General features: G+C 47.9%; 1 protein-coding gene across 3 annotated transcripts in view; it reads right to left on the bottom strand.

Annotated features, from left to right (window-relative positions):
- Positions 1-25682, bottom strand: part of PTPN23 (protein tyrosine phosphatase non-receptor type 23) — a 33344-nt gene extending 7662 nt beyond the window's left edge. Inside the window, exons 1-6 of one of the 3 annotated variants that reach the window (XM_074031960.1) lie at positions 25518-25682; positions 9432-9506; positions 5487-5604; positions 1034-1161; positions 731-807; positions 10-59 (exon numbers count right to left, since the gene is read on the bottom strand). In XM_074031960.1, the coding sequence (XP_073888061.1) occupies positions 10-59; positions 731-807; positions 1034-1071 (165 nt within the window). In that variant the 5' untranslated portion in view covers positions 1072-1161; positions 5487-5604; positions 9432-9506; positions 25518-25682. Of the gene's footprint in view, positions 1-9; positions 60-730; positions 808-1033; positions 1162-5486; positions 5605-9431; positions 9507-25014; positions 25196-25517 lie in introns of those variants that run through there. The other 2 variants (XM_005546958.5, XM_015445805.4) reach the window with 2 other exon arrangements.
- Positions 25683-27835: the final 2153 nt, after the last annotated feature.

Here is a 27835-nt window from a genome sequence, read left to right as displayed (position 1 = left end):
TCTCCTCACCTCCTCAGACACCCGCTTGTCCATGGCCCCCAGCATGGAGTGCAGTGCTCCTGGGGAGGGAGGGGACACAGTGTTAGGGGGCCTGGGGCTGCTCATACCCATGTAAAGGTGAGGCAGAAGGGGCACTGTTGTCATCCACAGTCAGGAAAACAGGGCTCTGAGAACCAGGGCAATGAGTCCAAGGACACCCAAGCTGGAGGGAACAGCGAAACTCAGAAGTCCTGCCCAGTCCGCAGTCTCCTGCTCTGCATTTGGCAGAGGATGGAAGGGCTCCTGTCCAAGGGGTCCAATCTTGAAGCTTCAGGGATGTTTGCACAGAACTCTGGGGCTCCCCAAGCTTCTCCCTTGAGCCAGGCTAAGGCTGACTAGCAGGGCAAGCTGAGGCCAGCCTTGCTCTTCTCCTTCCTGAAGCAGCCCAAAACCACAGTGGGGAGGGGCTGTCCAGTCAAAGAAGAAAGGCCATCTCTCCCAGCCAGAGCACACAGTGGCAACTCTGTGTGGCAACCAGACCAGTAGAACCTCGCCCCAGCAGAGGCTCCCCATGGGCCCAGACCAGAAAACAGCAGAGGAGCTGGCAGGGCTGTAGGGAAGTCAGTGGAGGGGCGGGAATCCTGGAGTTCTCCCTTTATCAGCCCACTGCCTTCGTGGCCATCTGAAGAGCTGAAACCTAGGCTGGCAGGACTGGGGAGTAGGGCCATGGGGAAGGGATCAGGCAGCTCACCAAGGTTGTAGAGAATACAGGCCTGCTCGTACTTGATGTCCTCATGGGCCACAGACTTGCCTGAGAAGATCTCTGTCCTGCAGACATGGCACCCCAGTTATCTCAAGGGCAGGAACTGGCCAGAGCCCTGAGATTAGGTAAGGGGACTAACTACTCCAGTGTGGGGTTGTGGGGAGGCCTAGGGGGACCATACGAGGCCATTCCCCATCCTATGCAGCAAGGAGAAGGGGGAAGGGAGGGAAGGAGCACCCCCACCACCCAGACTCCCCCCCGGGATCCTCCAGCCCTTCCTGGGGCTCTCACCAGGTGACAGGGACAGCGGCCTCCTGGCCCGAGCCCATGGGGACCCGACTCTGCAGGTAATGAAGCTGGCCGAGGTACTTGCGGAGGACACTACAGCCCTCAAAGTCTCGTGGGACACGGACAGCATTCTGGGGGGGCAGGATGGGAGAAGCAGGCCTGTTGTCATATGGGGCAGTGGACAGGCAGGCCAGCTAACCCACAAAGCCAGGAAAACGCATCAGAGCTGGCCGACTGCACATGCCAAGGGATCCCAAAAAGTCCATGGCTCCACCTATAGTCGTTCAACAAACCATTCCACAAGCCAGGGCTGGCAGCTGGCTGACTGAATCCATCCCACGTAGTTTTTCTTTTTTTTTTTTTTAAGGAAAAAAAAAAAAACAGAGTCTCACTCTGTCACCCAGGCTAGAATACAGTGTTCACTGCAACCTCCTGGGTTCAAGCAATTCTCCTGTCTCAGCCTCCCTATTAGCTAAGACTACAGGCATACGCCACCATGCCTGGCTAATTTTTGTATATTTAGTAGAGACGGGGTTTCCCCATTTTGGCCAGGCTGGTCTCGAACCTTGTGATCCACCCACCTCAACCTCCCAAAGTGCCGGGATTACAGGTGTGAGCCACTGTGCCCAGCCCATCTCAAATATCTGAAAAGCAATTTGCAACATGTTTTAAGTTTTTTACTGTACTTAACTTTTGGCCCACAGTTTTTTGTTTTTAATAGAGACGGGGTTTTGCCATGTTGCCCAGGCTGTTCTCAAACTCTTGGGCTCAAGTGATCCTCCCACCTCCACCTCCCAAAGTACTGGGATTAAAGGCGTGAGCTGCCACTCAGCGTGACCCACAGTTCTATATCTCACAGTTTACAGTAACAGACATCCAGGAAAGTAAATGCTTGGATATGAATAGAAGGATATTTATCACAGCATTATTACCAGGGTCAAAAACTGGACTCCAGATCAGGTGCAGTGGCTCACACATGTGGTCCCAGCATTTTGGGAGGCCAAGGTGGGAGGAGCGCTTGAGGCCAGGAGTTAGATACCAGTCTGGGCAATGTAGCAAGACCCTGTCTCAACAAAAAAGAATTTTAAAAATTATCTAGGTGTGATGATGCCTTTAGTCCCAGCTCCTTGGGAGGCTGACGGGAAAAGATCGGTTGAGCGGGAGGTTAAGGCTGCAGTGAGCTACGGTTGTGCCACCGTTTTCCAGCCTGGGTGATGAAGCAAGACTCTGTCTCTCAAAAAAAACAAAAAGGCAAAACTGGATACCCGCCAGAATTCCCATTAAAGAGGACTGTTTTAAATTAATTATGTCAAGGTGCCTCACAAGAGAATATTCTGCAACCATGAAAACTAAAGACAAGAGTCTCTAGTTATTCATATGTTAAGAAGCCTATGGGCAAAAAAAAAGAAGCTATTGGGCAAAAAAAAAAAAAAAGAATGTAACAAATGGAATCATACAAATACTGATATCCATATCCAAATAGGTACATAGGCCAGGCAAGGTGGCTCGCGCCTGTAATCCTAGCACTTTGGGAGGCCAAGACAGACGGATCACCTGAGGTCAGGAGTTCAACACCAGCCTGGCCAACATGGTGAAATCCCATCTCTACTAAAAATACAAAAATTAGCCAGGCATGGTGGTGCATGCCTGTAATCCCAGCTACTCGGGAGGCTGAGGCAGGAGAATCGCTTGAATCCGGGAGGCGGAGGTTGCAGTGAGCTGAGATCATGCCATTGCACTGCAGGCTGGGCAACAAGAGCAAAACTCTGTCTCAAAAGAAAAAACAAACAAAAAACCACAAATAGGTACATAAACAAAAAGAAGATTTAGAAGATTGTATACCATAATGTTAACTGTGATTATCTCGGGATGATAAGATTTAAGTAATTTATCTTATTCTATATAAATAGATACATATGGCTGAGCGAGGTGGCTCCTGCCTATAATCCCAACACTTTGGGAGGCCTAGGCGGGTAGATCTCTTGAGCCCAGGAGTTCGAGACCAGCCTGGGCAACGTGGTGAAACCCTGTATCTATTAAAAACACAAAAATTAGCCAGGCATGGTGGTGTACACCTGTAATTTCAGCTACTCAGGAGGCTTAGGCAGGAGAATCACTGGAATCCGGCGGGCAGAGGTTGCAGTGAGCTGAGATCGCACCACTGCACTCCAGCCTGGGTGACAGAGTGAGACTCGGTCTCAAAAAATAATAATTATAAATAAATAAATGGATATACATCTGACAGAAACATGTATTTACTTCTTCATATTGTTTATGTATTCTTTATATTAAACATTTTCAATATTTATGATAAACAACAGACCTATTCTTATTTTGGGGGGAAAACAACAAAAAAACAAATGAACCCTCTGCTTAAACAAACAGAAAAGCAAACAGTACACCCTCCAAGGAGCAGATGCACAGTGAGGGGGACGGCTTGACACCTGTCTGCCCTCAGCCCCCTGCAGAGGACCAAAGCCCCTCACTAGGACTTAGCCAGAAGAAATCCTCCAGGACACTCCACTCTGGGAGCTCAGCTCTGAGCTGCTGGCAGAGATGCTCTCAGAAGGGGTACATACACCCTGGGGACAGCAGAACAGAAGAGTCAGGCATCAGTTGTACTCTACACCACTTCCCAGCAGTATCCTGGGAGACTCTGAAACTCAGTCTCTTCTTTAAACAGGGATGATAATCTCCCTGGTGGTGAGGCCTCTAGAATGCCCAGTGCAAGGATAAGGCATGTCACAGCCACAGCTTACAGCATTAGGGCAGTGCTTCTCAAATCTAGTCATTCTTATCATACCCCTCCATCATGACCTCTGCCATATCCAAATACCACTTGTACTTAACATCTTTCTTTAAACAACCCATTTTTAAAATCAAGAGCCACATCCTAAGCAATAACAGCTCTAAAATAATAGGTGTGATGCACTAGCCACACAGTTTTTTTCAATACTCACTAAAGTAGCACATATAAAAATATTTAAAAATCTTGGCTGGGCATGGTGGCTCATGCCTGTAATCCCAGCACTTTGGGAGCCCAAGGTGGGAGGATCGCTTGAGCCCAGGATTTTGAGACCAGCCTGGGGAACATGGCGAGACTCCACCTCTACAAAAAATACAAAAATTGGCAAGGTGCAGTGATGCACACCTGTAGTCCCAGCTACTTAGGACTACAGGCTTGGGAAGGGGGAGAAGTGATTGAGCCTGGGAGGTGGAGGCTACAGTGAGCCATGATCATGCCACTGCACTTCAGCCTGGGCAACAGAGTGAGACCCCATCTCAAAAAATAAAATAAAAGGCCGGGCATGGTGGCTCACACCTGTAATCCCAGCACTTTGGGAGGCCGAGGTGGGTAGATCACGAGGTCAGGTGGTCTCGATCTGAGACCATCCTGACAAGGTGAAACCCCGTCTCTACTAAAATTATAAAAATAAGGCGGGTATGGTGGTGGGTGCCTGTAGTCCCAGCTACTTGGGAGGCTGAGGCAGGAGAATGGTGTGAACCCGGGAGGCAGAGCTTGCAGTGAGCCAAGATTGCGCCACTGCACTCCAGCCTGGATGACAGAGTGAGACTCCATCTCAAAAAATAATAATAAAATAAAATAAAAAATAAGACGGGCACATTGGCTCCCACCTGTAATCCCAGCACTTTGGGAGGCCAGTGTGGGCAGATAACCTGAGGTCGGGAGTTTGAGACCAGTCTGGTCAACATGGAGAAACCCCGTCTCTATTAAAAATACAAAATTAGCTGGGCATGGTGGTGGCTACTCAGGAGGCTGAGGCAGAAGAATCGCTTGAACCCTGGAGGCAGAGGTTGTGGTGAGCCAAGGTTTTGCCATTGCACTCCACCCTGGGCAATAGGAGCAAAACTCGGTCTCAAAAATAAATAAATAATAAAATAAAATAAAATTTGTCTTGTACTTCCTAAAACCATCTTTGGGAAACAATGGAAGCACTCTCCCCTCCAGATCCAAGAGATCACCTGTACCCTTTAATCCATCCAAGAATGCAGCCCCCTGTGGTTGTAGCCTGGTCTGTCAGACTCTCAGACGAACTGCACAGAGGAGTCTGAGAGACAGCTTGATGCTGTGACACCCCCACAGCATCCTCTGCACCTGTCAGTTTTATTCCCTGTAATCACAGAGCCAAGAATGTACTCCAGAGTTTCAAAAGGGAAGTCTTCTTAGAAACAACTATTCAAACCCTGGTTTTACAGATGAGGAAACTGAGGCTCAGATGAGGGAAAGAGGATTGCCTAAAGCTCCCAATAACTTTTTCACTGAAAGATTATTATCAGTGTCCTATGTAAGAAAATTTGTTCTGGGGTTTCAAAAGTTTAAGGAACAGTCATCAAGACTAGGCATGGTGGCTCATGCCTGTAATCCCAGCATTTTCTGAGGCTGAGGCAGAGGATTGCTTGATTACAACAATTAGCCATGCCTGGTGGTGCATACTTGTAGTCCCAGGTACTCAGGAGGCTGAGGTAGGAGGATCGCTTGAATCCAGGAGGCAGAGGTTGCAATGAGCCGAGATAGACTGCATTCCAGCCTGAGCGACAGAGTGAGACTCTGTCTTTAAAAACAAAAACAAAAACAAAAACAAAAACAGAAACAGAAACAGTGATCTATCTAGTCCAACTCGCACATTGCTGGGATAAATTAAACCAAGTCCCAGGAAGGGGAAGTGGCTACCCCAGATGGCCTTGTGTGAGCTTTTTTTGCGCTGGAAAAGCACAGGTCTGAAAGCTGCTGGCTCACAGCTCTCTCAGGGGCTGCTCTACCCAGCCCGTTGCTCTGTGCAGGTTGTCTGCCTTATGCTTTGGAGGATATGTCTCAGAGGACGCTTTGGAGATTGGTGGTAATGCTCCTTCTAGGGTGTGTTGCGTCCTTGTGTATAGTGTATGCCTGTGTGTGCAAAATGATGGTTGTCCTAGAGGCTAAGATTATCTCACTGGTTTTCTTTTCTTTTTTTTTTTTTTTTTTTTTTGAGACGGAGTCTGGCTCTGTCGCCTGGGCTGGAGTGCAGTGGCTGGATCTCAGCTCACTGCAAGCTCCGCCCCCCGGGTTTACGCCATTCTCCTGGCTCAGCCTCCCGAGTAGCTGGGACTACAGGCGCCCGCCGCCTCGCGCGGCTAGTTTTTTGTATTTTTTAGTAGAGACGGGGTTTCACCGTGTTTGCCAGGATGGTCTCGATCTCCTGACCTTGTGATCCGCCCGTCTCGGCCTCCCAAAGTGCTGGGATTACAGGCTTGAGCCACCGCGCCCGGCCAATCTCACTGGTTTTCAAACTTTGTTCAAATAAACCCTTTTAGAAGATTCAATTTATGAGGAGGGTTCTGAGAAGACAGCATAAGAAGCATCAGAAATCTGTCTCCCCACCAAGACAAGCTGCACTGGCAGAATCTGACTTAACTCTGGAGTCTATTGAAGGCTTGCAACTTCTAGGGGAAGGCTTTGACAGTGCAGTTCATTGCCATTAATTTTGGTCAATTTCAGCCCCTACCATAGTAGCAGTCACCCATCCTCCACCCCCAGCACCTGGGAGGTAGCTGTGCACCAGTTCCAGGAGCAGCTTGTGGGAGCCAGCATGGACAAAAAGGACTCTGTACTCCAAATACAGGAGATCTTGCTGATTGCTGCTTCTGATCACAGAGGTACAGAGAAAGAGGCAGCTCCTCCACTATTGCACCTCCCTCCATGGCTGTAAGCTTCTCCACCCCTAGCTGAAGTAACTTCCAAGGGATCTAAAGGCCTGGCATCTTTTCCCTTCTTCATTTTTGTCTTTTTCCTCTTTTGGGAGGCAGACATTGAAGAGTAAGATGTTCAAAAGCAACCACATATATAGGGGAAATGAGAAAGTCACTGCGCATGTAGAATGGTACAGGCTCAGAAAAGACCTGTGAAGACCTTAAGTTTACAAGGCCGGGTGCTGCGGCTCACGTCTTTAATCCCAACACTTTGGGAGGCTGGGGCCAGAAGATCACTTGAGCCCAGGAGTTTGAGACCAGCCTGGGCAACAGAGGGGAACCCCACCTCTACAAAAAATTTAAAAAGTAGCTGGATGCGGTGGTGTGCACCTGTAGTCCCAGCTACCTGGGGGCTGAGGTGGGAGGATGGCTTGAACTGGGGAGATGGAAGCTGCAGTGAGCCGGGATTGTGCCACTGCACTCCAGCCTGGACGACAACGAAACCCTGTCTCAAGAAAAAAAAAAAAAAAACAAAACTTTAAGTTTACATTTCAGGCTGATTCTTGGCACAGGGGTAGCCTACAACAATCAAAAACACAAAAACAAAACTAGCAAATTCTGGGGAAGGGGGAGAATCTGATATCCAGAGATATGACATCATTCGATTATTTTTTAATTTCCTTCAAGAATTTTTTCTTTGCATTCCTAACTTGGTGATCTGGTGCAAGAGGCCTAGCTTTTGGCCTATCTCAGCTTTTTCACATGCCTTCCTCACTAAGTGTAATAATTTCTAGCTTTTCTTTTTTGAGACAGAATCTTGCTCTGTTGCCCAGGCTGGAGTGCAGTGGTACAATCTTGGCTCACGGCAACCTCTGCCTGAGCCACTGCACCTGGCCTTGTACTAACTTTGAATAACTGACAGAGAAAATATCTTCACCCAGGCCAGGCGCGGTGGCTCATGCCTTTGTAATCCCTGCACTTTGGGAAGCCGAGGCGGGTGGATTACCTGAGGTCAGCAGGTCGAGACCAGTCTGGCCAACAAGTTGAAACCCTGTCTCTATTAAAAATACAAAAAATTAGCTGGGCACGGTGGCGGGCACCTATAGTCCCAGCTACTTAGGAGGCTGAGGCAGAAGAATCGTTTGAACCTGGGAGGTGGAGGTTGCAGTGAGCTGAGATCGTGCCACTGCACTCCAGCCTGGGTGGCAGAGTGAGATTAGGTCTCAAAAAAAGAAAAAAAGAAAATATCTTCACCCACTAGACTAAATGAAAATATATCCAAAAATTTACTGATGGGTAGTATACTGAAAATAGTTGCTAATGCTGCTGGGTTATTGCAAGGATTGGTATGTGGTCCATGACAGATAAGAAAACACTAACAGCTACTGATTTCTATGGCATGTATCTACATCACTGGTACTCAAGCTCAGCCATGCCAGTGCAGACTCTCAGACTTCTAACAAAAACATAAGGGAAAACATGTTGTTATCCAATAATACATAAAATAATCAGGGAAAAATACAGCATACGTCATTTTATTGCACTTAGCAGGTGCTGTGTTTTTTACAGACTGAAGGTTTGTGACAACTCTGCATCACACAGGCCTGTCGGCACCATTTTTCCAGCAGCATGCACTCATTTCATGACTCTGTGTCATATTTTAGTAATTCTCACAATATTTCAAACTGTTTTTTATTGTATATCTGTTATGGTGATCTGTGATTGGTGATCTTTGATGTTACTATTGTAATTGTTTTTGGTGCCATGAACTGCACCCATAGAAGACGGCAGACTTACAAATGTCCCGTGTGTTATCGCTGCTTCACTGGCTGGCCTTTTCCTGTCTCTCTCCCTCTCCTGAGGCCTCCCTATTCCTTGAGACACAATAATATGGAAATTAGGCCAATTAATAACCTTACAATGGTCTCTTAAGTGTTTAAGTGAAAGGAAGAGTCACTCATCTTTCATTTTTTTTTTTTTGTTTTGTTTTCTGAACAGTCAGGATCTCACTCTGTCAGTCAGGCTGGAGTACAGTGGTATGAACATGGTTAGCTCACTGCAGTACCAACCTCCTGGGCTCAAGTGATCTTCCCTCCTCAGCCTCCTGAGTAGCTGGGGACACAGGTGTGCACCATCATGCCTGGCTAATTTTTTTTTTTTTTTTCCTGTAGAGACAGGATCTCACTATGTTGAATTTGGTCTCAAACTCCTGGGCCTGAACTCCAGGAGGAACCGATCCTGCTGCCTTGGCCTCCCAAAGTGCTGGCATCATAGGCGTGAGTCACCACATCCAGCTGTCTTTCACTTTACATCAAAAGCTAGAAATGGGCTGGGCGGTTTCTTTTTTTGTTGTTTTTGAGATGGAGTCTCGCTCTGTCACCCAGGCTGGAGGGCAGTGGCACGATCTCGGCTCACTACAACCTCCACCTCCTGGGTTCAAGCAATTATCCTGCTTCAGCCTCCCGAGTAGCTGGAACTACAGGCACATGACACCACATCCGCCTAATTTTTGTATTTTTAGTAGAGATGGGGTTTCACCATGTTGGTCAGGCTGGTCTCAAACTCCTGACCTCAAATGATCTGCCCACCTCAGCCTCCCAAAGTGCTGGGATTACAGGTGTTGAGCCACCGCACCGGCCTAGGCGGTTTCTTTATCTCCCTATCAAACCAATCCTGTCTACCCATGCATAAAAAAACAATACTCTCCTCCTACCTGTCTGAGCAACTCCAGCTTCTTCAGTTCTTCATTGTAGGCTTCTGGGTTCTCTCCATAATTCTTCAGGACAAACTAAAGAAAGAGAAGAACATAAGCCAGTGGCAGAGAAAACCCGTGCCTCGCCCTCTGAGTCCTGGGCAAGCACCAACCAGGGCTCAGGATTAACTGCAGATCTACAACCATAAGCATGTCTCCTGGACCACCAGGAACTTGACTTTATGAAGAGGCAGCACCAAAATGCTGACCATGAGAGCCTTGACCCTGCACCAGCACTCTGGCAAGTCCTCCTAATGCTGCAGCCTCTCTACAAAGTCCAGGAGTCTGCCAGCTCAGGAAGCCAAGGAACTCAGCTGACTGAAATGGGGTCCTAGTAAGGATTCCAGAAAGGGTCACAAACTCAAGCCTCCCTAGATTGGGCCCTGCTGTGTTTTGGGGTCACAACCATAACCTTAAGCTCATAGCAAGTGCAGGCAAGAGGCACCAAACAAGAGTGGGAACAGAAAGCCTCTCTCACCAACCCATCCTCCTGGCCTGGGAAAGGATAGCATAGAAATATGTGATCTGCAGTGTCCTCATCTGTGAAGAAAGACCTGCGGCTATGTGAGGAGAATGGCCCAGGTGGGAGAAGGTGAGGAAGGAGAGGTCACTACCCACATCAGAGAGAGCACTAGAGTGCCTGTCCACAGTGGCACTCACCACCTCCAGAGCAGACTGTCTTGGACAATGAGCATACACACCCGCCTGGAGGCACAGGCTCAGCCCAAAAGGCCCCCTGTTCAACTCAGATCACCAGACTAAGGCAACTGCAACTGCCCCTGTTGCAGTACTTGCTGCTGGTGTCTTGGCTAGCAATCTGGGGGGGCCAGATCCACTCACGCCACAAACACTAAGAGCACTGATACCCACCTCACAGGGCTCCTTAAGGCCATGACCAAGGTTTGCAAGGTGGAGAGAGAGGCTGGGAAAGGCTGAGATGAGGCAGCCTGCTCTGTCTGGGAGCACACTCACTCACACCATGTGTGTGGCCACCCATCTTTCCTGGGGTCCCTTCCCAGGATCCAGGAACCATGGCTAAGGAATCAGCCACATGGGAACCAGGAAGCCTGTGTGACAGCTTCTATCTGCCTGGTGAGCAAAGGGAGAAGAGGAACAGATGGCAGGGAGGTAACAGCTGAGCTCATTACAGCACCACGCAACCCTTTCCCAAACCTCTGAATATAACCCTGGTTCTCCTGTTGGTTTCAGCTCCTGAAAGTCCCTGTGTCCATAAGTTCTTTTCTCTCTCCACCTCTGTCCTGGACAATCCACCCCTAAAAATCCATCCCTTACCAAGTGGCCAGAATTGTTATTTCTAACACAACTCTGAGGTCACTTCTAGCTTTAAATCCTTCGGAAACACACGTACACCCCTAGGGAGAAGATAGACCAAAACATGCTTACCTCAGGACAGTGATATGACAGGAAATGACGTATAATCTAAAAAGAATGTGTGCAGTAGCTTCCCAAAGCCTCTAGGACCAAATCTAATCTTGGCACAGAGTTTATGACCCTGCACAACCTGTTCCTGGCCGGGCGAGGTGGCTCAAGCGTGTAATCCCAACACTTTGGGTGGCCAAGGTAGGAGAATCACTTGAGGCCAGGAATTGGAGATCAGCCTGGGCAAAAGAGCAAGACCTGTCTCTACAAACATAAACAAAAATAAACAACCTGCTCCTCACAACCTTCAAGGATTGTCCTCTGGCACCTCCCAGGGACAACCAGCCCACAGTACTTGGGAATTACTGCTCTCAGGCATCAATGCTTATCTACATTGTCCCTACCTTCTCTACTAAGATTCAGCTGAAATGTCACTTCCTTGAATATTAGCTGCTGTTTGGCTCACATTCCAAACATGCCTCCATTATACTGTGTGCTGACAGCAGGGTCATGCCAGTGACCCCAACCTCAAACAACAAGCATTAAGGAATGGTAGGGGCCTTATCAGATGTGTTGTATACTCAGCAAATTATTGCTTTCACAGGAAATGCAGAGGACAGATGAACATGAAAAGGAAACACTCACAAAAATGAAGAAAATGGGGCAACAATGAACCCACTCTTCAAAAAATTAATGTCATTTAAAAGGAGGGGGTTGAGCAGTGGGCTATTCTAGATTAAAAATGATTAAACAGGTTGGACATGGTGGCTCAAGCCTGTAACCCCAGCACTTTGGGTGGCTGAGGTGGGAGGATTGTTGAGCCCAGGAGTTCAAGAGCAGCCTGGACAACATAATGAGACCCCATCTCTACAAATTAAAAAAAAAAAAAAATTAGCTAGGTATGGTGGCCCAGCCTGTAGCACCAGCTACTCCAGAGGGTGAGGTGGGAGAATCAGCCTGGGAGGTTGAGGCTGTGGTGAGCTGTGTGCACATTCCAGCCTATTTCCAAATAAATAAATAAATAAGTGATTAAAGGGACAGAACACAACTAATGCAATATGAGAACCCCAACTGGATCTGAGTCTGCAAAAAAAGAAAAGTCATAAAAGATAGGGGAAAATTATGGTAGATTTTCTTAGGTATGATAATAATATTGTGATTGTGCAGGAGAATGTCCTCACTCTTAGGAAAAACGTGCTGAGATGTGTCCAGGAAAAGTGATGTCCAAAACTTACTTTCAAAGGGCTTGTGGGATCTCTATCTATCTACCTATCTGGAGAGAACACAAATATGGTGAAATACATCCATCAAAACTAGGTAGCTGGGGACGGTGGCTTATGCCTGTAATCCCAACACTTTGGGAGGCCAAGGCGGGTGGATCACTTGAGGTCAGGAGTTCGAGACCAGCCTGACCAACATGGTGAAACCCATCTCTACTAAAAATACAAAAATTAGCCAGGTGTGGTGGTGAGTACCTGTAATCCCAGCTACTCGGGAGGCTGAGATAGGAGAATAGCTTGAACTCAGGAGGGGGAGGTTGCAGTGAGCTGAGATTGTACCACTGCACTCCAGTCTTGGCCACAGAGCAAGACTCCATCTTAAAAAAAAAAAAAAAAAAAAAGCCGGGTGCAGTGGCTCAGGCCTGTAATCCCAGCACTTTGGGAGGCCAAGGCAGGTGGATCACAAGGTCACGAGATCGAGAACATCCTGGCTAACATGGTGAAACTCCGTCTCTACTAAAAATACAAAAAATTAGCCGGGCATGGCAACGTGTGCCTATAGTCCCAGCTACTCGGGAGGCTGAGGCAGGAAGATGGCATGAACCCGGGAGGCGGAGCTTGCAGTGAGCCGAGATCACGCCCCTGCACTCCAGCCTGGACAACAGAGCAAGACTGTTTGAAAAAAAACAAAAAACAAAAAACAAAAAACTAGGTGATCTGCTAGGTGCAGCAGTTCACACCTGTAATTCCAGTACTTTGGGAGGCCGAGGTCAGAGGATCACTTGACCCCAGGAGTTCAAGGCCAGACTAGGCAACATAACAATAAATCCCATCTCTACAAAAATTAAAAAATGAATCAGCCAGGTGCAGCGCACACCTGTAGTCTCAGCTACTCCAGAGGCTGAGGCAGGAGGATCACCTGAGCCTAGCAGTTCAAGTCCAGCCTGGTGAACATGGAGTAAATCCCGTCTCTAAAAACAAAACAAAACCAAACCAAAAAACTAGACAGTGAGAATTTGGGCAAGCACTGCATTATTCTTCCAACTTTTCTATATGTTTGAAATTTGAAAAGCAAATGTCTTAAGAGTTGCTAAAGAGCTAAATGGTATTTGAACACCACTTTCCCCTGTCAGCGGGTTTTACCTTTTGTGGGTCCTTTGAGAATATGATAAAAGCCATGAAATAAATCCCCCTAGAAATTTTCAACTATGCACAAACATAAGGAATTACCAAGAACTTTAGGGAGCTGACAGGCATTTAACAATCCTCACTCTGCTCTATCCAACTCAACCCCCTCTCCACTCACTCCCTCAAAAACCATGACAACAACAACAACAAAACCACAACGATAAAAAGTGGCCTTGGGTTGGGCATGATGGCTCATGTTTGTAACCCCAGCACTTTGGTAGGCTGGGGTGGATCACTTGAGGCTAGGAGTTCCAGACCAGCCCGGGCGATATGGCGAGACCCCCATCTCTATGAAAAAAAATTTAAAAATTCGCCAGGAGCGGTGGTGCATGCCTGTGGTCTCAGCTAGTTGGGAGGCTGAGGCAGGACTGCTTAAGCTCAGGAGTTTGAAGCTACAGTGAGCTATGATGGCACCACCTCACTTCAGTTGGGGTGTCGGAGTGAGACCCTGTCTGTATTAAAAAATAAAAATAGGCCAGGCACAGTGGCTCATGCCTGTAATCCCAGAACTCTGGGAGGCTGAGGTGGGCAGATCATTTGAGCCTAGGAGTTCAAGACCAGCCTGGCCAACATGGTGAAACCCCATTTCTACAAAAAGCACAAAAATTAGCCAGGTGTGGTGGTGTGCGCCTATACTCTTGGTCAGTTGGGAGGCTGAGGTGAGAGGACTACTTGGCACCAGGAGTTCAAGGTTGCAGTGAACCATGATTGTGCCACTGCACTCCAGCCTGGGTGACAGAGTGTGACACTGTCTCAAAAATAATTAATTAACTAATTTTTTAAATGTGGCCTAAGCTATGAGGTAAAACTTGACTTTATGAGAGAATGTTCTGTGGTTAACCCCCTTGCAGTAAGAGGTTTTGCCCACCCTTTTAGGTTAGAGAAAATGAGTAAAAGTGTAGCTCAGAGGTCTCGTGGGATAGAGGCCAAAGGAATCAGATGGACATGAGACTCCTATGTCCTAGAAACAAGGCTTCCCGTGATATCACTAGAAACATCTGACCCTGCTGTTCACACAATGGTGACAGAAAGATGCTGCTCCCACCCCTAGCAAATCATGCCTAGAGGTCACATTCTATCTGAGTCTCATCTTGGTCCTCCTGTAAGATCAGCAGCAAATGCTTACTGAGAACCTACCACAAGTCAGGCACTGTGCTAAGTGCCTAGTAAGCACTCTGTCCTTACAACAACCCTAAGAGGTAGACACTATTATCATCACCACTTTATAGATGAGGAAATGAGGAAACTGAGGCAAAGAGGGTATTCACCAAGGTCACTGCGCTAATAACTGATAGGGATATGATTGAAACCCAGGCATTTGGGCTCCAGAGCCCATGTTCTTTCCATATTAGACCAATCCATTTCTATTTAAATTTATTTTATTTTATTTTATTTTTATTTTACTTTATTTTACTTTATTTTATTTTATTTTATTTATTTTATTTTAGACAAGGTCTCGTCCTGTTGCCCAGGCTGGAGTTACAGTGGTACTGCAACCATAGCTCACTGTAGTCTCAAACTCCTGGGTCCAAGTAATCCTCCTGCCTCAGCCTTCCAAGCGGCCGGAACTACAGGCACATGCTAGCATACTCAGCTAATTTTCTGTAGAGGTAGTGTCTTGCTATGTTGCCCAGGCTGGTCTGGAACTTCTAGCCTTAAGCAATCCTTCTGCCTCAGCCTCCCAAAGTGTTGGAATTACAGACACAAGCCATCACACCCAGACTTTTCTTAAATTTTGTAGAGACAGGGGTCTCACTATGTTGTCCAGTCTGGTCTCAAACTCCTGGGCTCAAGCAATCATCCCACATAAGCCTCCCAAAGCATTTGTTTTTTAAAAATATGGTTCTTACAAACAACTCTGAAAAAACAGGCACAGAAAATGAATCCCTGCCCACACAATGAGTCAGTGGAGCAGCCAGGATATTTATGTTATTATTATTATTTGGAGCCTGTTAGAAGCAAAAAGGATATTTTTAAAACCCTAACAAAATCCTCTGTGACTTCTGATCACTCCTCCACTAAAAAAGAAGAAAGAGGCTGGGTGAAGTTCTTGGAATAAGGGACAGAGACCTTGTCCTGATTTCGCTATGGTCTGGGACTCTGCAGAACTCGAAACAGTCTAGTAAGGAGTATGAGGCTCCAAAGGAGCCTGAGAAGGCAGGCCCAGCAGCAGACCAGGAGAAAGAACCAGAGGCCCTGACAGGACCCCAGTACCTATACACTAATGGCAGGAAGACCAGAGAACCTCCAAAAACAGCCAGGCTTTGGAGTAGCTGGGGATCCTTTTCTGAAGGAGTAAGAGAAGACCCGTGGAGAGCTCTCAGAGAGGGCACGTCCAGGGATCAGAGCCACCAAGGGGAAAAAGAAAAGAAAGGAGTTACCAGATTACAAGTAGGAAACAGTACCCCTGAGATGCTGTGAAATCTGGGCTTGGTTTTTTGTTTTTTATTTTTATTTTTTAGAAATGGTCTTGCTCTGTCAGGAAGGCTGGAGTACAGTGGTACTATCATAGCTCATTGCAGCCTCAAACTCCAAGTGATCCTCCCACCTCAGCCTCTGATGTAGCTAGGACTACAGGTGTGTGCCACCATGCCCAACTAATTTTTTTTTGAGATGGAGTCTCACTCTGTTGCCCAGGCTGGAGAACAAGGGCGCGATCTCAGCTCACTGCAACCTCCACCTCCCGGGTTCAAGCAATTCTCCTGCCTAAGCCTCCCAAATAGCTGGGACTACATGCGCATGCCACCATACCCGGCTAATTTTTGTATTTTTAGCAGAGATGGGGTTTTGCCATGTTGACTAGGCTGGTCTCAAACTCTTTTTTTTTTTTTTTTTTTTTTTTTGAGACGGAGTCTCGCTCTGTCACCCAGGCTGGAGAGCAGTGGCCGGATCTCAGCTCACTGCAAGCTCCGCCTCCCGGGTTCACGCCATTCTCCTGCCTCAGCCTCCTGAGTAGCTGGGACTACAGGCGCCCGCCACCTCACCCGGCTAGTTTTTTGTATTTTTTAGTAGAGACAGGGTTTCACTGTGTTAGCCAGGATGGTCTCGATCTCCTGACCTCGTGATCCACCCGTCTCGGCCTCCCAAAGTGCTGGGATTACAGGCTTGAGCCACCGCGCCCGGCCCAAACTCTTATTTTTTTCTTTTTTTTTTTTTGAGATGGAGTCTCATTCTGTCGCCCAGGCTGGAGTGCAGTGGCGCCATCTCGGCTCACTGCAAGCTCCACCTCCTGAGTTCATGCCATTCTCCTGCCTCAGCCTCCTGAGCAGCTGCAACTACAGGCGCCCGCCACCACGCCCAGCTAATTTTTTGTATTTTTAGTGGAGACAGGGTTTCACCATGCTAGCCAGGATGGTCTCGATCTCCTGACCTCATGATCCACCTGCCTCGGCCTCCCAAAGTGCTGGGATTACAGGTGTGAGTCACCGCGCCCGGCCCTGGTCTTGAACTCTTGACTTCGTGATCTACCCGCCTTGGCCTCCCAAAGTGCTGGGATTACAGGCGTGAGCCACTGTGCCCAGCCTCAGCTAATTTTCATTTTTATTTTGTAGAGACAGGAGTCTTGCTATGGTGCCTAGGCTGGTCTCAAACTTCTGGCCTCGAGCTATCCTCCCACCTCGGCATCCCAAAGCGCTGGGATTACAGGTGTGAGTCACCATGCCCAGTCTAGGCCTGGCTTCTTTCATGTATAAAATGGGGTTAATAGCACTTGCTACGTCTAGCTCAGAGCTGTTATAAGGATTCAAGTTATTTCCTAAACAGGGAAGGAAGATGCTCAGGTGAAAATATTGTTTACAATAGGCCAAGACCTGTACTAAGAACTTATAAGCATTAGAAAGACAAACTCTGAACAGGTTCTCACTTATTTGTAGGAGCTAAAAATTAACTCCACTGAATTCATGGAAACCAATAGCAGAATGATGAATACCAGAGGCTGGGAAGGGTAGTGGCAGTGTGGGGAGCGGAGTGGGAATGGTTAATGAGTACAAAAATATAGTTAGATAAAATGAATACAATCTAGTATTTCAGGCTGGGCATGGTGGCTCACACCTGTAATCCCAGCACTTTGGGAGACCAAGGCAGGTGGATCATCTGAGGTCAGGAATTCGATACCACCCTGTCCAACATGGCGAAACACAGTCTCTACTAAAAAGACAAAAATTAGCTGGGCGTGGTGGCTGGTGCCTGTAATCCCAGCTACTTGAGAGGCTGAGGCAGTAGAATCGCTTGGACCTGGGAGGCAGAGGTTGTGGTGAGCCGAGATTGTGCCACTGCACTCCAGCCTAGATGACAAGAGTGAAACTGTCTCAAAAAAAAAAAAAAAAAAAAAAAAAAAGATCTAGTATTTGACAGCAAAACAGGGTGACTATAGTCAGCAATAATTTATTACATTTAAAAATAAAAGTATAATTGGATTGTCTGTAACACAAAGAAACGATAAATGCTTGTGGTAATGAATACCCCATTTACCCTGATGTGATTACTATACATGTATGGCCATATCAAAATCTCATGTACCCCATTAACTTTTGTGGGTACATAGTAGGTGTATATACTTATACACCTACTTAAGCCCAGGTGTTTGAGACCAGCCTGGGCAACACAGTGAGACCTTATCTCTACAAAAAATAAGCAAAATTAGCGGCACATGGTGGTGTGTGCCTGTGGTCCCAGCTATTCGGGAGGATGAGGTGGGAGGACCACTTGAGACCTGGCGGTAGAGGCTGCAGTGAGCTGAGATCGCGCCACTGCACTCCAGCCTGGGTGTTACAGCAAGACCCAATCTCTAAAAAACTTAAAATAAAAAAGAACTTAGAAGCATTAACTTTTGATTCTCAGAAGCTTATGAAGTATATTACTAGTTCCATGTTTCAGGTAAGAAAAGTGAGGACCAGATTAGTTATGTAATCTTTGTGGCAGCTGAAGGTCATTCAGCTATTAAAGGAATGAGAGGCCTAAATCAAGGTCTGATTCCAATAGCTATGCTGTTTACATGATGCTACTCTGCTATTTTACTGAGCACCAAACAGTAGAGAATTTTGTAACTAGATGAGATCACTGGAAACATCCATTCTGGTCCTGCCATGATTTTGCAGATTAGAAAAATGGGAAACCACAGATGAGCAATGATAGTGCTAGGACCCCAAGATGGATTTCCTGACTTTGGACCTAGTATTAATCCCTCTGCATCACCTTCTCTTGTACTAGTATGTTCTCATTCTTCTATGTATGCTTTACTCTTTTGCTCTTAATTTGATATAACATTTGGAATTTCATCATGCTAATTAAAGCAATAATCCAAGAAGAAAAGGCAATTAAAAGGCATCACCTGTATTAGTTTTACCTTTGTTCACCAATTACATTATGTTTCTTTTTTCTCCACTTCCAGAGTTGACTCAAATGTAGGGCATTCCTTGGGCTACTCCAAGAAACAAGCTTTTTTTTTTTTTTTTTTTTTTTTTTGGAGACAGGGTCTCTGACACCCAGGCTGAAGTGGCGAGATCTTGGTTCACCACAGCCTCGACCTCCCGGGCTCAAGCCGTACCCCCTACCTCAGCCTCCCGAGTAGCAGGGACTACAGGTGTGTGCCGTGACACCACGCCCATGCCTGACCTTTTTTTTTTTTTTTTAGAGACGGGGTCTTGCTTTGTTGCCCAGGTTAGTCTCAAACTCCTGGTTTTGAGTGATCCTCCTGCCTTGGCCTCCCAAAATGCTGGGATTACAGGCATAAGCCAACGTGCCTGACCAGTATTGTTAATTAATACAGTATATGTTCAGTTACTAAATTTCAAATGAGACTAATTATATTCAGAGAATGGCGCATTGCCAAGTGAAATCTTCAGCTCCTTGGTCCATGTCAGCAAGCCTGAAAGAAAACCGCCACAGGCCAAGAGTACTGGGGACAAGAACATACCTTCATCCTCCCCTTGCCTAATCCCTGCAATAATACTCAAGGCCTCGTTCCCACATCTTTTCTGAATGGCCCCTTGCCTGTCTGAACAACACAGGTAACCTGAGTCTTCTCCCAGAAGGTCCTAGAACTAAACTAGGTCATTAAACCAATGCTTGTTAAGCACTCCCTATACACAGGTATTTTATTACGTACTGAGTAAAGGAAAGAATCTGGTCTAAACTCTTAAGTGAAATGGATATAGGCCTCTGGTGTATGAGATTCAAGTAAGAGAAGAATGGACAATCCAGGTCATCTGTGCCTGGAGCTGTTCTGCTACAAATACAAGTGAACAGACAGGCATAGGCAGACCAACTGGGTGACTCCAAATCTGTGACAAGAGATAAGACAGGTCACCACCACAGGTAACTGGCAATGTCCCATGCCCCTCACTGCTGAACAGCCAAGGGCCTTTAAGGCCTCTAGTCCTCTTATTTACCTTTCTATGTGTGTGTTTGTGTATGTACATACATGTGCAAGTTAGTTTTTCAAGAGCCAGCCATCCCATGGAAAATCTGGAAGGGGAAAAAATTCCATAAACCTGAAAAACCAGGCTTCTACCTGGATGTGAATAAAATGAACAGTAAGGCCGGGCGCGGTGGCTCAAGCCTGTAATCCCAGCACTTTGGGAGGCCGAGACCGGCGGATCACGAGGTCAGGAGATCGAGACCATCCTGGCTAACCCAGTGAAACCCCGTCTCTACTAAAAAATACAAAAAACTAGCTGGGCGAGGCGGCAGGCGCCTGTAGTCCCAGCTACTCGGGAGGCTGAGGCAGGAGAATGGCGTGAACCCGGGAGGCGGAGCTTGCAGTGAGCTGAGATCCGGCCACTGCACTCCAGCCTGGGCGACAGAGCGAGACTCCGTCTCAAAAAAATAAAATAAAATAAAATAAAATAAAATGAACAGTAAAAAAAGGCAACAAGAGTGTGCACTGTGGGCCAGGCACAGTGGCTCATGCCTGTAATCCCAACACTTTGGGAGGCCAAGGCAGGCGGATCACCTGAGGCCAGGAGTTTGAGACTAGCCTAGCCAACATGGCGAAACCCCATCTCTATTAAAAATACAAACATTAGTTGGGCGTGGTGGTACATGCCTGTAATCCCAGCTACTCGGGAGGCTGAGGCACAAAAACTGCTTGAACCCAGAGGCAAAGGTTGCAGTGAGACTGCACCATTATACCCCAGCCTGGGTGACAGAGCGAGACTGTCTCAAAAAAAAAAGAAAAAAAGAAAAAAAAACAGTGTGCACTGTGTGGGGTGCAGTCTAGCCCAGTGGTGCAGAGCAAGACAGTCTGAATTCAGAGGAAGGTAAAGTTCTTTCTTATTTCTGGCCCTCACACTTGTTGGGCAGCTAAGAGGACCCTAATGAAGTACAGTTCAACCCGTGTGATAAACAGGAGGAAGGGAATTTGAGGAAGGGCCTGAGCAAGGGCAGTGACCAGATGTGGAAAAAGAGAAGCTGAAAGTTCTCATAGGAGAGGACTGGGGAGTGAAGTTAGAGAGGCAGGCTGAAGCGAGCTGGGGACAGGCCATGAGCAGCCTGATGGGAAAGTAGAGATTGAGAGATCAACTTAGCCAGAGTGGGAGGAAGGGAGATGAAGATAAGCCAAGTGACAGGCAGGGTGGCTACCAGCCAGACGTACACCTGCACTTGAGGATGAGGGTTACTGTGTAGATTTCTAGAAGGTAAGTTTCAATGAAGACAGGGTTTTGTGGGGTTTTTTTGGAGACAGGGTCTCACTCTGTTGCCCTGACTAGAGTACAGTGGTGTGAGCTTGGCTTAATGTAACATCCACCTCCTGGGCTCAAGTAATCCTCCCACCTCAGTCTCCTAAGTAGCTAGGCGCTCACCACCATGCCCAGCTAATTTTTGTATTTTCGGTAGAGATGGGGTTTCACCATGTTGGCCAGGCTGGTCTCAAACTCCTGGACTCAAGCGATCCACCTGCCTCAGCCTCCCAAAGGTTTGGGATTACAGGTGAGAACCACTGCTCCCAGCCAAGACACAGGTTTTTGTCACCACTGTACCCAGGGCTGGCACATGACAAGCACTCAATAATTATTTGTTCAATGAATGAATCAGGGATGAATGTCTAACAGCTCAGTCCAAGTGAGCTGGACTTGAGCTCAAGTAGAGCTGGTTAAGGGCAAGTGTTTGGGTCACAAAGAAGAAAGAACTTTAAACAGTAATACCTGAGGCCAAATCACTCACTGATAAAGAGGACAAGAGTTATCCATCATCAGTTTCCTCCAAAGTACAAGTTAAGAAGATGAAGGGCCAGTAGCATTTCCCCACTAAAAAAATTACGTGGGTCTGGCTGGGTGTGGTGGCTCATGCCTGTAATCCCAGCACTTTGGGAGGCCGAGGCAGGCAAATCACCTGAAGTCGGGAGTTCAAGACCAGCCTGACCAACATGGAGAAACCCCATCTCTACTAAAAATACACAATTAACCGGGCATGGTGGTACATGTCTGTAATCCCAGCTACTTGAGAGGCTGAGGCAGGAGAATCACTTGAACCTGGGAGGCAGAGGTTATGGTGAGCTGAGATGGTGCCATTGCACTCCAGCCTGGGCAACGAAAGCAAAACTCTGTCTCAAAAAAAACACAAAAAAACAAGTTACGTGGGTCCAATATCCTAACCTACAGTTAGCCACTGCAGTTCAAAACCATCCTGCTTTTCTGGCTTCTATTTCACATTATGCCTTAATGGAAGGCATGTCCCCTGGCCACCATGAAAGATGTGTCAAAAGCCCAGTCCTCTCAAACAACGAACCCCTTTACCTGTTTGGAAAACTCCTATTCATCCTTTAAAACCCATCTCTGGCAAGCCTTCTCTGATGGCCCCTCCTTAGGCTGGTATTTCTATACACTGCAAATACTTCTCTCTCTTTTTTTTTTTTTTGAGACGTAGTCTTGCTCTGTCGCCCAGGCTGGAGTGCAGTGGCGCCATCTTGGCTCACTGCAAGCTCCGCCTCCCGAGTTCTCCTGCCTCAGCCTCCCAAGTAGCTGGGACTACAGGTGCCCGCCACTACGCCCAGCTAATATTTTGTAGCTTTAGTAGAGATGGGGTTTCATGTGTTAGCCAGGATGGTCTTGATCTCCTGACCAGGTGATCCGCTCACCTCAGCCTCCCAAAGTGCTGGGATTACAGGCATGAGCCACCGCGCCTGGCCTACAAATACTTCTACTCTTACATTACTGTCATCACTCTAATTTTTAAATTTCCTTTATGAATTCCTTGAAAAAAAAAAGGCTGTCTCTTATTTGTCTGCTTATCAGGGTTCAGCATAGTACTTAACCAGTTGATGTAAACAGAACCAATTTTCACCCTTCTATCCTACATTAAATTCTAACCCTCGGCTCCAATTCACTGGCAGAGGTTCCCACAGCTCAGAGCAAGGATAAAGAAGGACAAGGGTACCAGTGGCAGAAGGCAGAGAAGGGGCTCTGCAGTTGGGGAAGGGGGTGCAGGTTGGGAAGAGTCCCCCAGGCTGCAGTGGTGTCTGCACAGTTTCCTCCAATGTCTATGGAAGGAATTGTTTCATATCTGATACCATCTCGGGCTAAAGGGCTAATGAGCAACTCCTCTCCTGGAGGCCCAGGTGCTTCGAGGGAAGTCACTGGTCACACAATACCCTTTCCGCTCCGTGTGAGTGGTCAGAGCAGCAAAGGCTAAACTCAAACAAAAATACGTCCTAGGAGTTTGTGGGCCAAGATCTTATCCACTGCATTCCCATATATTTATGGTCACCATCTCTAAATTTCCTCTCAGCTGTCATTCAATCATTTGAGAAAGATTTTTCTGACTGCCAACTATGTAGAGGGTACACTGTTAGGCTCTGGGGAACACAGGGATACTTCTCAGGTAACGCACACTTGAACAGTGGGGTTAAAACACGGTATACATAACTGTCACCAGGGAAAGGATGAAAAGAGTTAAGGAATTAAGAGAAAAGAAAGATTAATCCAGGTAGGAAGATTAAGAAAGGCTCTGCAGAAAGGAGAGCTTAAGCTGGACCTTGAAAGTTGGATGGGAGACAAGAAAATGAATTCACAGAGATTGAAGAAGGGCACCTCACCACCCCACAGGGCAAAATGAGAGCTCTTCTAGGCAGGAGGAATTCCATGACCAAAGGCACAGAAGAGGAAACAGTATGGTAAGGAAACAACAAGTGACTGCGAACAGAATCTAGGGTACCTCTATCAGATGCACACAGTAGATGAAGAACACAGTGGGGACTCAATAAATGCTGAAAGAACTGGGATAACTCTGGAAGAACTCTAATGGAAAAGTAAAGATACTGGCTCTATTCCAAGACTCCATCTCAAAAAAAAAAAAAAAAAAAGATACTGGCTCCATTCTGTAAAATAGAAAACAGGAGTTTTGGCCTGGCGCAGTGGCTCACGCCTATAATCCCAGCACTTTAGGAGGCCGAAGCAGGTAGATCACGAGGTCAGGAGACCATCCTGGCTAACATGATGAAACCCCGTCTCTACTAAAAATACAAAAAATTAGCCGGGCGTGCTGGCGGGCGCCTGCAGTCCCAGCTACTTGGGAGGCTGAGGTAGGAGAATGGTGTGAACCCAGGAGGTGGAGCTTGCAGTGAGCCGAGATGGCGCCACTGCACTCCAGCCTGGGTGACAGAGTGAGACTCTGTCTCAAAAACGAACGAACGAAAGAAAGAAAGAAAGAAAGAAAGAAAGAAAGAAAGAAAGAAAGAGAGAGAGAGAGAGAGAGAGAGAGAGAGAGAGAGAGAGAGAGAGAGAGAGAAGAGAGAAAGAAAGAGAGAAAGAAAGAAAGAAAGAAAGAAAGAAAGAAGAAAGAAAACAGGAGTTTTGTTGTGTCTTAGAAAAATTCATCCAATTGTATTTTTATGAAAGAGCAGAAGAAGGCCTGTAATCCCAGCACTTTGGGAGGCCGAGGCAGGCGGGTCACCTGAGGTCGGGAGTTCAAGACCAGTCTGACCAACATGGCGAAACCCCGTCTCTACTAAAAATACAAAATTAGTCAGGCATGGTGGCGCATGCCTATAATCCCAGCTACTCGGGAGGATGAGGCAGGAGAATTGCTTGAACCCGGGAGGCGGGGGTTGCGGTGAGCCAAGATCGCACCACTGCACTCCAGCCTGGGCAACAAGAGCGAAACTCCGTCTCAAAAAAAAAAAAAAAAAAAAAAAAAACAGCAGCAGATGAAGAGAGTTACGTATGGATAACAGTTAACAAAATTCTAGAAGTTTGGATCAATTAGCCTCATTTCCTGGGCCCAAGAGGCTAAATGATGGACTCAAACACTGTCTGAACTAAGGCAATGGTGTATGGAGAGAAGAGGGGAGATAGCTTCTTGGGAAACTACTTCAAAACCCATTTTCTTTTTCCTATTTGTTTTCCCAAGCATCTCGCTAAGTGGTGCACCATCTAGACTGGGGCTTACTCTGGCATCTGCTGTGCTATGCCCACAAGGCCCCCCACCTGCGACAGCCTCCTGGTTGTTCCTTTTCACTTCTGCTCTATCTAGCCCTCAGTGCTACCAACACAGCGGATGTCTCAGAGGGCACCTGTGTTCAATCACCATACCTGGACCTCTCCACATAAGTTCCTTGCCTTAGTCAACGCCAAACCTGCCCGTCTGTTCTTCCAACACAGTAAGATTTCTCTAAGCTCTACAACACTGTTTATGCCCTCCAGTCGGTTACGAAAAGCAGTAACCCTCTAAAAATGTCATGGGATTGTATCGTTTGGTCCAAAGAGACTCCCGAATGAGAGACCATACAGCATCGCAGCAATTTTAAAACAAACCCTCACCGCACGGGTCGGGCATCTCGCTGGGTCACCGGGGCTCACGTCTTAAACACACGCCCTGAGCCATCCCCAGCGTCTGTCCCAGGAGGGCCGTGGACTTGACAGTGCACCGAGGGCCGGGCGCAGCAGAAGAATCCGCACGGTCAGGGCCGCCCACCGCTCCCGCGCGGGGCGGTCCAGCCATGGAGGAGGGGCGGGGCAGAACTGGGTCCCGAGCGTCAGAAGGAGGAAGTGTGGTGCCTCAGTGGGAACTGCGGATGACTCGGGGCAGAAGTCGGGAAGCGGGTTCAGATGAGGATGCAGGTGCTAGCACCGGGCTATCGGGGAGAAGAATGGCCTGCGAGCCCCTGGGTGTGGGACAGGTTGAGGAACACTGGCGGAAGCCCCTCCTGGCCTCACCGGACCCTGCGACGGGGCCTGAGGTGATGGGCGCGCAGGGGGCGTCACGCGCTGGCAGACGACGGAGATACGCGGCGGATGGGGGGGAAGACGGAAGGCAAACTCACCTTCTTAACAGCTGGTTGGAAGTGGAAGTCACCAGCCTCCTTCAGATCCAGCCAGATCATAGGCATGCGGGGCACGGCCTCCATGGCGGCTGGCGCCAGCCGGCCACCCGGCCACTCCCGTAGCTGCTGCAGCTGCTGGCTCAGCCACAAGCCCAGCCCCGCCCCTTCGCGCCGGAAGTCACTGGTCACGGGAGGGAATGAAAAATACCACCTGCCTGCCGGGAGTTGCAGTTTCCTCCCCCGCCCGCGTGGTCTTTTGCGCAGGCGCAGTCCCTGTTGCGCAGGCTCAGTCTTTTTCGCGCGGAGGGAGTAGGGCGGGGAGGAGCTCGCCAGCCCGAAGCGAAAGGGTTTCTGGGTTAATAGTGTTCCTCTGCTAAACTGAGAGGCGCGGAGCGACCTTATTCCCCGCTCCCGGGCCAAGCCCGTCTGCCGGCCCCTCCCGCCGCGCTCCTCCCTCCTAGGAAGAGCGTGAGAACTCACCTATGAACTTGCCCTCCCAAGTATTGTCAAGGGCCGTGGAGGACTGGTGCTGTGGTAGAGATGACGTGGCAGGCGGGCCGCTGGGAAGAGATGACGCGAAAACTGGCTTAAGAGAGGGTGCGGAGGGGCCACCTGGCCTGAAGGAGTCGGTGCTGAGAGCAGGGGGTTTCATTCTCGGGGCTGCGAAGGCTTTCGAGCTTTGGAACAGAAGAATGACTGACCAGAGACTGGCCTACTCAGCCCAGCCTGGGAGGCCGGGCAGTGCCCAAGGGAGACGGACGATAGGGAGGGAGCGCCTGGATGGAGCGTCTCAAGCGGAGCGAGGAGGCCCCTGGCCCTGTAGGAAAGTGGGTGGGGGAAGGTATCCGGCCAGGTGAGCTCCCAGGGAGGCCCAGAATATCTGGAAGGAGACCACGGAATGGAGAGCACCTGTTGACTCTGTAGAGAGGACCTGTAGAGCAGGAATTGTTAAATCGTATGGCTGTATCACCTACTTTTAGAAATAAATAATAGGCTACTCGGGAGGCTGAGGCTGGAGGTTCAATCGCTTGAACCCGGGAGGCGGAGGTTGCAGTGATCCTAGATCGCGCCACTGCTCTCCAGCCTGGGCGACAGAGCGAGACTCCGTTTCAAAATAATAGTAACAATAGAAACAAGTAACAGAGAATGGCCTGGAGATAGTGAGTGCAAAAGTGGGAGCTGGGAGACCAGTGAGTCTTTTGTAGTCTTCCAGGAGACAGGTGATTGTAGCAAAGCAGAGGGAAATAAAAAGTGGGCAAAGAAATATTTTGCCCACTTTGAGAAATATTTGAGGAATATTTAGGAGACAGAAGTATCAGAACTTGGAATGGATGGATGTAAGGGAATGAGGACGTCGAATATGTTTTCCAAGCTTCTGACTTGTGCAGCTGGGTGGCTGTGGGACTGTTTACTGATAAGGGAAAACGGGAAGAGCAAAGGTTCAGGTCTGTGTTAAGCTCGAGGTCAAGGCCTTTGACTGGTTCTAGATGAAATGTGGAGACCACCATGTTTGGCGCGGTGGCTCATGCTTGTAATCCCATCACTTTGGGAGGCCGAGGTGGGCGGATCGCTTAAGCCCAGGAGTTCAAGACTAGCCTGGCCCACATGGCCAAACCCCGTCTCTACAAAAAATACAAAAATTAGCAGGACGTGGTGGCTCATGTACACCTGTAGTCCCAGCTACTCAGGAGGCCGAGGCGGGAGGATCGCTTGAGCCCGGGAGGCAGAGGTTGCAGTGAGCCGTGATTGTGCCATTGCACTCCAGCCTGGGCAACAAAAGTGAAACCATGTGTAAAAAAAAAAAAAAACAAAACAAAACATTGTGGAGACCGTGGGATGTGGGATCTGGGATTCTAAGACAGGCTTCACCCACAAGGTAGAGCCCAGGTCCCTTTGTTATGAGACCTTAAACCCTTTCAGGACTTAGTCAAGGGCCTAGCTTTATTCCAGTTGGAGTTAGAGCAGAAGAAAGTGAAATTACATGAATGTTCATAGCAGTATCATTTCACAGTAGCCAAAAGGGAGAAGCAACCCATTCATTGATGGATGGATGCATGAATAAAGATGTTGTATGTACATACAATGGAATATTATTCAGCCTTAAAAAAGAATGAAATTCTGTTACATGCTGCAGCATGAATGAACCCTGAAGACATTATGCTAAGTGAAATAAGCCAGTTGCAAAAGGACAAATACTGTATTAGGCTTATTTGAGATACCTAGTTAGTCAGATTTATGGAGAAAGAAAGTAGAATGGTGTTTGTCGGGCTGGGGGAGGGGAGAATGGAGAGTTACTCTTTAATGGCTGTACAACAATC

The sequence above is a fragment of the Macaca fascicularis genome, chromosome 2, assembly GCF_037993035.2.
Source record: "Macaca fascicularis isolate 582-1 chromosome 2, T2T-MFA8v1.1".
NCBI lineage: Eukaryota > Metazoa > Chordata > Mammalia > Primates > Cercopithecidae > Macaca > Macaca fascicularis.
The sequence above is the reverse complement of the archived record's forward strand: the minus strand, read 5'-3'. Positions and strand labels throughout refer to the sequence as shown.